The sequence below is a fragment of the Saimiri boliviensis genome, chromosome 8 (genome assembly GCF_048565385.1).
Source record: "Saimiri boliviensis isolate mSaiBol1 chromosome 8, mSaiBol1.pri, whole genome shotgun sequence".
Taxonomy (NCBI): Eukaryota; Metazoa; Chordata; class Mammalia; order Primates; family Cebidae; genus Saimiri; species Saimiri boliviensis.
Genome location: NC_133456.1, coordinates 101,843,216 through 101,855,346, shown reverse-complemented (window position 1 = coordinate 101,855,346; position 12,131 = coordinate 101,843,216). Strand labels below are relative to the sequence as shown.

At 36.4% G+C, this 12,131-nt stretch overlaps 1 protein-coding gene across 1 annotated transcript in view; it reads left to right on the top strand.

The window, feature by feature from the left end:
- PLXDC2 (plexin domain containing 2) overlaps positions 1-12,131 on the top strand; it is a 422,459-nt gene that overhangs the window by 325,364 nt on the left and 84,964 nt on the right. The window contains exons 8-9 of the mRNA XM_003930659.4: positions 3,106-3,201; positions 3,433-3,514. Coding sequence (XP_003930708.2) covers positions 3,106-3,201; positions 3,433-3,514 — 178 coding nt within the window. The remainder of the gene's footprint in view (positions 1-3,105; positions 3,202-3,432; positions 3,515-12,131) is intronic.

The window sequence follows — 12,131 nt, the reverse complement described above, 5'->3', positions numbered from 1 at the left end:
GTATCTTTGAAATACTACATAAATGACCATTTGGAAGCCGTTATTAATTGGCGGGTCATCAAACAAAAATCATTCTCATTAATTTGGGTTTTGTTAAATTCATCTCCTCCCAGTACTTAGAGGTCTCTAAGCAGGTAATAGAACTAGCATAGCAATAAAGGTCACTCTTTCTCCTTACTCCATATGCACAATCAATAACTCTCAGAAGCTTCTCAATTGTTGTCAGTGGTTGAGATTTTCAAAGTGTAATATGAAGTAAAAGGAATACTAGTATTTTAAACACCAACTAATATAACAGACACTGTGCAGACTTTAGCATGAAGACTTAAGAACCCCCATCCTAGTGATCTTATGGAAAGGCCATATTATTTATTTATTTATAAGAACTTAATTGTTTACCAAAGTACATGGGAAAGGAATGAATCCTATTTAGACACAGACAGAAGAGGAGCCATCTTTTTATTTGCTTTAAAAGCTAAAAGGAAAAGAAAAAATGTGATTTACTTGCTTCATGAAACGTTACTATGTACCATGAAACGGGCATTTTCTCTGATTTTTTATGAAGTTTACTTTTTGAAGAATGTATGTGCATCTTTCAGTTGTACCAAAAAAACAAAAAATCATTGGGTTAGAGTTCTTAAATAGTCTTAACTTCAACAGAGTTCTTACACAGTTCCAATCTGATACCCCTAAGATATTTTAAGCCAGTGACCCAGAGCTACTCCTAGTCCCCAAAGGGTTTGCCTCAACCCTTTCCCCAGCCATTCTGCAACAGAATTTCATCATGAATAATTAGAAGTGGATAAAGAGATTTGAGTAGAAAAAAGGAGAGATACTTGTAGGTTGTAAGTAAATGTTTGACAGCCTCTGCTGATTCTCAGAGGAGTAAATATCTTCCTTTTCTGAATACTTTTACTAAAAGGCAACTCACTATCATCTGGGCCACCACACTCCCTGCTCTAATTTTACAGGAGGTCATCATTGGGTCTAATTATTTCAATATAAATTTAACTTTCTTTAAGTGAAGAATGGAGAAAAATTGCTAGAAGCTTCATTCCAGGATTTTAGTGTGATTTCAGTACCTTTAGGTCTGTAGGGATTAGATTATTAAATGCAGCATATAACTTGCCATATTAAAGTTAGACAAAAATTGTATCTAATATGTATTGAACATTTTCAATGTGAAAAGGACTGTCTAGCAATATTCTTATGTCATTTTAATCCTCAAAGCAACGCAGTAATATAAGCACTATTATCCCTATTTTATAAACGAGGAAACTTAAGCACAGAATAGCTGGCAAAGGAACCCAAGGTCGCACAGATTTCTCATAGCAAAACTGAGGTTTGAACCAAGACAGAATGTTCCAGAGCACATATTATTAACCACTATGACATTAGTTCCCCAAATTGGATCTGCGATACTTTCAAAATAACTTATGGACAGGCACAGTGGCTCACACCTGTAATCCCAGCACTTTGGGAGACCAAAGTGATAGGATTTCTTGAGCCCAGGAATTCAAGATCAGCCTGGGCAACATAGGAAGACCCGGTTTCTACCAAAAAAGTTTTAACAAATTAACAGGGCAAAAGAGTACATGCCTGTAATCCCAGCACTTTGGGAGGCCAAAGCTGGAGGATCACTTGAGCTTAGGAGTTGAAGACCAGCCTGAGCAACATAGCCAGACCCTGTTTTTACAAAAAATAAGAAAAAAATTAGGTGGATATGGTGGCACATGCCTGTAGTCCCAGCTACTTGGGAGACTAAGGTGGGAAGATCACTTGAGCCCAGGAGATCCAGGATGCATTGAGCTGTGATTGCACCACTGCTTGCACAACACAGGGAAACCCTGCCTCAAAAATAAAAATAAGAATAGTTTGCAGCCTCAATAATTACTTATAGATTTGACATTATTCCAAAAATGCATTCTTATCACTATAGGCATTTCAAGAGTGGAATAAAATTCTGAAAACTTTATTTTTCCGCTTACACTGACCAAACCCAGGTGAGCACATTAGCATAAGGCTTAAAAGGAGATTTTAAGTATATGTACATATTTTGTTCTGGTTAGATGTTAAAATATGTTTGCTTATATTTATCTAATTTTAAATGATTAGAGTTCTTGTCAAAGTCTCCATCTATCTTCTTCCTCAGGGACATTGATGGATTTGCCAATGATTTATAAACTTCATTGTACAATATAAATGCTAATTAACCTTGCTTAGATATGATACTGTATATTTAATACGTTGCAATCTTTATTTTTAAAGTCATTTCAGTTCCTTTTTTCTTCCACCTTTATGGAGATATAATTGACAAATAAAAATCATATATATTTAAGATATACAGGGGGGTGATTTGTTATATTTATACATGCTGAAATGTTCTGCACAATCAAGTTAATTAACACATTTATATCACGTGTGTGTGTGTGTGTGTGTGTGTGTGTGTGTGTATCTGTGTGTGGTGAGAACAGCAAAAAAATCTATTATTTAATTTCAAGCACAATGCAATATTATTAACTATGATCACCAGGAAATATAAGAATGATTTTACTTCTGTTTTACTTTTTTTTTTATTACACTTTAAGTTCTGGGGTATGTGTGCAGAGCATGCAGGCTTGTTACATAGGTATACACATGCTGAAGAAGTTTACTGTAAACTTTTAAAGCAATCACATTGTTATTCTCCACTAACTTTATTTAGATTGTGAAACATTTCTAATTACCCATTTCTAAACACTTCAGCTTTAGTATGGAAGAAATGGTATCATCCTACCTTCTTGATTTCATGAGTGAAAATCTTTGAAAATATGTAAATCTATTCAAGAAATCTGTAGTATAGTCTGAGTGACAATGAGCTGACACCTTAAGAGGTAAGTGGGATATCTGAGACCTGATCAACACTTTCAACTTCGTTGATAGAAACACTTCTGGTTACTTGGCATGTGATTTTTACGTATTAATCAGTCTTCTCACAGGGTGAGGCTTAATTTTAAAACCACATCAGCCCACACATGTATAATTCTATATCCATTATTAAAATCCTGTTGTTTTGTACATGGGGAAATGTTAAAAGTTAATTTTTTTCCATTTTTGTTTTTCTAGATGTTCGAAGAAGAACAATTTATGAATACCACCGAGTAGAGCTACAAATGTCAAAAATTACCAACATTTCGGCTGTGGAGATGACCCCATTACCTAGTACGTGAATATGTAAACCTAGGTGGAAAACATGATTTGCAAATTTGATGATCTGATCTGTTTAATAGTTATAATAATCATATGAAATAATTACCATTACAATTGTGTTTGACATGCATGGGCATTTTGATCCTTAGTATTGGGGGACAGTGATGTTTATTTCGGCTGAGCAATCTCTTTCCCCCAAGTTGCCTGTTGGTCTTGATGAATTTGTACTTTCCTATTTCCTAGCATGCCTCCAGTTTAACAGATGTGGCCCCTGTGTGTCTTCTCAGATTGGCTTCAACTGCAGTTGGTGTAGTAAACTTCAAAGGTAAAAATAAAATAATAATAATAATAAAACTTAAAAAGACTTCCTGCTTCTCCTCTCCCACTGAATTTGAAGTGGATATCAACTGCATGGCATATGTATACATTAGCAGTATTTTGTGTATGAAAATTACCAAGAGCCTTTATAGTTAATAAGGTCAATATCTGGCCTATATTTATAATTTTCTGTGTGACTTAAAACACATGATGATTATAGAGCAGTTGGTGAGTCTTTAAACCAAAGATTTGGATTCATATTCTACAGAAAGCATGGCGTGAGATATCTTTTCATAGCAAGGGTGGTTTATAATAATCACATGAACATTCTTAATAAATTCCTACGCAACATCTCAAAGGTTGTTAGTCAAGATTGGAGATATAATCTGATACAAAAATAGAACACATGGTTTTGACCTCATGTTGTAACTAGCTGACCCTGAAATGTAAGCTGCATAATTTACTGGGGTCAAAGAGGTTTAACTAGAAGTGGCAAAGATGACTTTTCAGTTCCTAGAGTTTTTCAGAGACTGAATAATCATTTGTTGGAAATACAGGATGAAGCCTTGTGAATTTGTTTTGTTGCTTTCTCGACCATTTTGTGTGTATCAGTTGTGGTCTGGGTACTGGGAACACAGCAGTAAATAATACTGACGTGGTCCCTGCCCCCCGTGAAGTTTACAGTCTGCCTGAGAATAAGTCCTCTTCTCACCTTCAGTCTATGATAAATGTTTCCTCCCCCAGGACGAAAACCAAATAATCATGCTGTTAGTTTGTGTATGTTACACCTGAGTTTTTGGTTGTATAAGAGTCTGTCTTACTATCTTCTTGCTGTAGGATTTGCTATAATGATAAAGACATGCTCTAGGAATACTTTAAAACTTATTGAAGAATTTGAAAATGTCAGTATTTCTATCACAAGCTTTGGGAAACATTTTTAATTTACTAATCTTGGAGCAACTACTGCAGTATTATAGCTAGAACAATATTTATGATAACATCTGTATTGTTTTCAATTTAATGGGGCAATCCAGTAATTTCCTTTGTGAAGTGAATTCCAAATAATAAAAAAGCAAGCAGGCAGTTTGCATTTTTAAAAGGAGATTTTTAAGTTATATATCCAAAGTAGGAGAAACGGCTATAAAAGCAAGGGTTTATGGTTATTTATACTGATATTTTACTAAGTTTTTCATAAAGATTATGTACATATCAGAAGTTATTCAAAATCTGTTTAGATAATGACTTACAGGAATCTTAAGAGATGTCATTTTAATATGTATATTTAAGGAATTCTGAGCTCAGAAATGGAAGTGTCCAAAGGAACTAAACAGGAGGCACTGGTTTGAGCTGCATACCTACTTTCAGATGCATTTCAGTAAGATCCATTTCAGTGATCACCGTGTCCAAGTCTATGTGAGGTGCCTATGGGCTGTGTTTCTCTGCATCCTGGGCAAACTGCCATCATTCACATTTCCAGTAGGCCTTGCTGATGCTTGTTCATTTGTCTGTCTTCTTTGCTAGGAGGCTCTAAGTTTATTAAAGGCAGAGACCATATCCAATTTGTCCTTATATCTCCAGAGCCTAAGAACATACCTGGGACTGCAGGAAAAAAAAAAAAAGGTGAACAAATGAATATTAATTAGGTTCCAAATCAAGGAATCATACTTAAATTTGTCTGGCACAAAGGGTTTCCCAAGATGAGGGACTCGCAGTGCTAAAACTAGGAAAGTCCAGAAAAAACAAAAACAAAAACAAAAGCAATGACCATTCAGCCACCCTAACCAGAAGACAATTAGGATAACTTTTGACTTAAATTGTGTTAAGATAAATGAAGGCTTTGAAGATGCATCCAGAAATTTGCTTACCACTGACCATTTCACTTTTTAATATAAATTTTTGATGAAATGTATGTATAAAGTTTCAAACAAGCAATTTTGACAATCAAAACATATCTGCAAGTTGGAATCTCCTTCTACTGTTAATACTTTCAATTTATTGAGAGGTGTCTCTGCCAGATATTAAGCCAAGGAATTTTCAAATACCACACTTAACATTTTTACAGTGAGGGAAACTGACACTTTTAGGAGCTAAGCTACTTGTGCAGGGTCTAATAGCTCTTAAGCGGTAAGTGTGGAATCAAACCTCCATCTCTGTGACGCCCAGCTTTTGGTCTTGTTTTTTTTGTTTGTTTGTTTTTTTGTTTTTGTTTTGTTTTGTTTTGTTTTGTTTTTTCTGAGACGGAGTTTCGCTCCTGTTACCCAGGCTGGAGTGCAATGGCGCGATCTCGGCTCACCGCAACCTCCGCCTCCTGGGTTCAGGCAATTCTCCTGCCTCAGCCTCCTGAGTAGCTGGGACTACAGGCACGCGCCACCATGCCCAGCTAATTTTTTGTATTTTTAGTAGAGATGGGGTTTCACCATGTTGACCAGGATGGTCTCGATCTCTTGACCTCATGATCCACCCGCCTCGGCCTCCCAAAGTGCTGGGATTACAGGGTTGAGCCACCGCGCCCGGCTGGTCTTGTTTTTTTTTGACACCTGTTCTGTGTGACACTTGCCAGGCTGCAGGTGCATTAAGCAAGATAATTTTCATTGCTTTCTGAAAAATTGTAGACATATTACTGAAAAATAAATCTTTCCTAGTTGATGCCAAAAGAAAGTATCATGGTTTTGAAACTGGCATTAGAAGAATGAGAGGAAAATTGAATAAATTCTAAGACTTTTGCGTATTTTTGAAAGCATAGTTTCTTTAAGATTACTGGGGAAAAGAGAGTTGGTGAGGCATATGAATGAGAAAGAAATTCAACTAAGAACACTGCTAAAAAAAAACTATGAGTTTTCTGAATGTTACCATTTGGTGTTTTATTGAATACCAAACATTTATTTTAAATCTTGGCTTGATTTTTAATTCTTCAGCAACCCAGTTATATACATATCAAAACCTATTTAATTAATCAGTTTAACTATGCCTCATTGCATTTTTGTTCAACTTAATTTCCCCACTGCATTTTATTAATTTTTCCTTAGACCTGTAAGCTTCAAAACTCTTTGCTTTGCTGCCCAGAAGCATTTCCCCAGACTTTAGGGCTTTTATGAACAAATTCAACAAGAGAAGTCTTATCCTAAGCAGCACAAAAATTGCCCCTCTGATTCTTTTTCTCCCATTGTTCTTACTTTCTTCTTTGTGCTTAACTTATCCCTGAATGATGATCGGTTGGTGGTAATTGCTGAACTCTCAAGTTGGGCTTGCTCTAAAAAGATAATTTTAATTGGTTTATTTCATTTAATTCCCATTTTTCAAGGAGCAGAAACTAAGGCAAAATATTTGCAATGGCTTTCCCAAGCTGTTAGAGAATTTGAGTTATAGTAACGTGTAGAGATCCATAATTGCAAGTGCCTACTTAAATTACTTGGTCCATTTCTTTGAACTAAGAGTGCTTTTGTTTCCTCATTGCAAACTAAGAATAAATAATCAATCACTTTCAACTGTACCTATAGCTTCACTCATTCAACACAAATGTCTGAGTGTCGCTGATCAAGTCACTCACCAAGATTGCACATTCAGTAGTGAAAAAAGACAGACAAAATCACTTCCTTAGGAGAGCTTTCATTTTAGTATGGGGAGTCAGAGTTTAAGCAAATAGATACATAGAAAATAGAGTTAAGAGTGATGAGTGTTACAGTAAGAGAAATAAACAGGGCAATATAAGGGATAATATAACAAAATTGGTAACAACAGATGTTTGCTTCTTGGTATCATTTTTAAGTAAACTTGCTCTTGTAAAGAGAGCATGCTTTGATTAGCTTTTTTAGCTTTTTCTTTGAGTCAGAGTCTTGCTCTGTCACCCAGACTGGAGTGCGGTGGTGCGATCTTGGCTCACTGCAACCTCTGCTTCCCAGGTTCAAGTGATTCTCCTGCCTCAGCCTCCTGAGTAGCTGGGAATACAGGTGTATGCCACCGCGCCTGGCTAATTTTTTGTATTTTTAGTAAAGACAGGGTTTCACCTTGTTAGCCAGAATGGTCTTGATCTCCTGACCTCATGATCCGCCCACCTCAGCCTCCCAAAGTGCTAAGATTACAGGCATGAGCCACCGGGGCCAGCCACTTTGATTAGTTTTTAAATGAAAATGTATTTTTGCACTTAAAGTATTCATTCACTCATTTATTTACTTAACAATGTATTGAATGCCTAACACATATCCTTAGACTTGTAAGTGATCTAAACACTAAGATACTTAGAGCAATAATTAAGTATTAATCAAAGCTATAACTCTCATGGAGCTTGGAGTTTAGCTTAGTAGGCCAGAAAATTAATCAATTAATAATTGAGCAAAAGAAGTCAGATAGTAATGGGTTGTCTGCTGGATTTGAAAGACCCAGTAGTTGTTCTTGACTGGGTGGCCAGGAAAGGCTTTTTGGAAGGGGTAATAATTAAAGATCTGAATGATGAGTAGGCAGCTACAGCGAGATCAAAGCAAAGAGCATTGAAATGCCATTTGAATGGCCCATGCAGTGGCCCTCTGATGGGTCCCTGCTTGACCAGATGAGGAAAAGAAATAATGCATTGGGGGAATTCCAAACTGGTTTTGGAGTGAGAGTGACATCAGATAGACTCAGAAGGGTACCCAAGTGCTGGGACACAGATGGTTCTGTAAGCTAGGGTGAATTTTATTCTCAGAATATTGAAAAGCACTTAGATTTTATAACTTATGCAAAGAAGGGATGTGATTTTACCATATTTTACAAATAGAACTTTGGGGCCAGGCGTGGTGGTTCACACCTGTAATCCCAGCACTTTGGGAGGCCAAGGCAGGAGGATCACGAAGTCGAGAGATGTAGACCATCCTGACTAACATGGTGAAACGCCATCTCTACTAAAAATACAAAAATCAGCTGGGCTTGGTGGCGCATGCCTGAATTCCAGCTACTCAAGAGGCTGAGGCAGGAGAATCGCTTGAACCTGGGAGGTGGAGGTTGCCAGTGAGCCGAGATTGTGCCACTGCACTCCCGCCTGGCGAGAGAGCAAGACTCCATCTGAAAAAAAAAAAAGAGGAACATTGGCTGCTTCATGGAGAACAGAGTTTTTGTTTGTTTGTTTGGGGAGTGGTCCAGAATGAAAAGGAAGAGGCTAGTAGGGATCACGTGCGGTAGTCCACAGGAGTTATGATAGTAACTTGAACAAGGATGATGATTCTGAGGATCAGGAGAGATGAATCAATGCAAGGTGTTTTGGAAGGAAACAGATTATTTTTGCATGTCTGTGTGTGTGTGTGTGTGTGTGCATGCATGTGTCTGTGTTTAATCGAGTTTATTGAAGTATAATTTATATACAGTAAAATACATGTTTTAAGTGTATGAGGCAGCTTTGAAAAGTGTAAATTCCCATGTAACCATCACTGCATCAAAATATAGATTTCCTTCTTGTTGCCTTACAGCCAATTCCTCCTTACCACCACCACCTTATGTAGCAACCACTGATCTTATTTCTATCATCATACATTTATTCTGTCCAATCTATGCCAAAAATAAAGGGAATCAGACAGTATTTACAATTCTGAGTTTAGCTTTCTTTCACCCAACATAAATTTTTTTTGATTAATCTATACTGTACTATTTCAAATGTCAGAAATTTCATCCTCTTAATTGCTGAGTAGGTGAATACACAACAATTTGTTTACTATTTGCCCGCCGATGAAGATTTGGGTTGTTTTTAAAGGCTATTATGAGTGATGAAGAAACCCACTATGAATATTCATGTACAACTTTTTTTTTTTTTTTAACAGATTTTTTTTTCCCCTCTGGGTTGGGTGGTAAATGTATAACTTTATAAGGAACTATCAAATTGGTTTTCTGTAGTGGTTGGCTATTTTACATTTCTTTTTTAAAAATTTTTCTCTAAGTTCTGGGATACATGTACAGACATGCAGGTTTGTTATATAGGTATACATGCGCCATGGTGGTTTGCTGCACCCGTCTACCTGTCGTCTAGGTTTTAAGCCCTGAATGCATTAGCTGTTTGTCCTAATGCTTCTCCCTCCCTTGGTCCCCCACCTCGTGACAGGCCACGGTGTGTCCCTGAATCTGCGTGTTCTCACTGTTCAACTCCCCCTTGTGAGTGAGAATATGTAGTGTTTGGTTTTCAGAAATGGATTATTCACCAATGAATTAAAAGTGAAGTCGAGGGAAAAAGAAGAATCAAGGATACTTCTTAGATTTTTGTTTTAGCAACTTGCTGGATGTTGGCACTTGTTTGAGATGGGTAAGACAGCACAAGAAATAATGACTAGGATACAGAGAAATAAAGAGTTTGTTTTGGAACAAGAGAAGTCTGAGATGCCTATCAGACTTCAAGTAGAACTGTTAAGTAGATAGGGGATACGTGAGCCAGGAATTCCAAGAAAGGCTAGAGGTTCAGACTGGAGAGTCATTATCATATAGATAGTGTTTAAATTCATGGGACTGAATGAGATCAGCTATGGAGAGAGTATAAATTGAAAGCAGCTTAAGAGGTTTCAGAAACTAACCTTGTGGCATGGAATCATAAGGTATGATGCTAATTTTTCATTACATAGAATTATTTTAAGTATATTTGCATACATATATGTTTGCAAATAGAGAATACCGCTGAAAAGATTTGTAAGAAACTGACAACAATATTTGTAGCTTGGGAAAGAAGTGAACAGGGAGAGACATGAGGGTGTTACTGTTTATTACGGACTTTTTGTATATTTGAGTTTTTGCCACCTGAATTGGGAAACAGAAGGAGGAACCAGCAAAAGGAGAAAGAAATAACATAAGCTCTTCTAAGGAGTAGAAATGCACTCTTACTCATTTTAGCATCTTCCACAATACCCAACACAGTGTCTGGACAGATATTGATATGCTACACACACAGGTGGACTGAATTATGCAGATAATTGAGGCAGGGAATTTCTACTTCCCTGAGAATTCTAGTTGCTCCTTTTGGCCGTTACTATCCACTCAGTTTTATCAGTGTTAACCAAATTACCATAGAGAGAACTAAGCTGGCAAGTGGCATAAGATGTCAATATTCACAGTGAGGCATCTAACACTTAATCTTTTGGTGATAATCTCTTGGTGCCTCACCTTATATCTTCTTAGATCCAATCAAAGTTATAAGCTTGTTCCTGGTAAAAGCATGTGTATAAAAGTATTCAATGATTCCATCCATTAAAAGAATCAACAGAATAATCCCATCCTTATTATCAGTAAAGACATGTATTTACAGAATAGTAATATCACATAATTATTTGATAAAAAATATGAGATGATGAAAAAACGATGTTTTCTAATAACCTTTCTATGCTTTTTGAACTTTGCTATTTCTGTTGCATTTCCCTGAGTGTATTCTGGAACTGCTGTGTTTTTTTTTCCATTGAATGAGCTTAATTTCTTTGCGGTAATGAAAAGAGAAACAAAAAGAATCACCTATATTTCATAAATTAATTAATGTAAAAGCAGGTGTCAGTTTTATACTTGTTATATATATATGATGTAATACATATAAATTATATGAAATATATAAGTTATATAATGTTATGTAGTATATAAAAATTATATTATGGATAAAATTATGTATAAACTACATATAGTCTTACATAGCAAAATCTAAAAAATCAGGTATATTTCAAAAATTTTGAAAATGTATCAAGTCAGAAATGTTGGCTAATTGATTAATAATATGAAAATGTATTAGCAATGAAAATTAAGGGTAAAAGAAATCCTTCTTACATAGGGGCAGCTAATTTTTGCAAATAAAATGTACTCATGTCATATGCTCATTTAGCTTACAGAAATTAAACTAAGTTTAGAGAGAGACAGAGAGAGACACAAAACAAATTTAAGTAGTTCAACTGATGCAACCTTTCCTGAATCACTCATCTTTTGCTTCTGAATAAAAGTAACAGAGAGAGATGAATATGCCTTTCTCTTTTGGTTTTGTTTCTATGTACCCCTTTAAGTGTGTGTATTTGCGGCACTGAGTGTGACTTTAGTACTTTAAAAAAAAGCTATGGGTGTATCCTCTATAGGGACATAGACGAAGCTGGAAACAATCATTCTCAGCAAACTAACACAGGAACAGAAAACCAAACACCGCATGTTCTCATTCATAAGTGGATTCTCATAAGTGGGAACAGTGAGAACACATGGACACAGGGAAGGGAACAGTGACACACCATGGCTTGTCAGGGGGTTGGAGGCAAGAAGAGGGAGAGCATTAGGACAAATACCTAATGCGTTCGGGGCTTAAAATCTCAATGATGAGTTGATAGGTGCGGCAAAACCACCATGGCACATGAATACCTACATTAACAATCCTACACGTTCTGCAAATGTATCCCAGAACGTAAAGTAAAAAACGAGAACAAGAAAAGCAAAGCACACACACACACAAACCTGTGGGTATTTTCCATACCAGGAGGTTTTAAAAGTAAGCCAACAACTTTACGTAGGGTCAACCCCAGGCCTCACCGTCCATTATGGCATTACAGAAAAAACTGTGTGTATGAGTGTCAGGCACTCGAAGAATGTCATATCAAGGGAATTCCAAGCATATTTTGACTCCATATGAGTTTTGCCTACTTACTCACCGGAGAATCTAG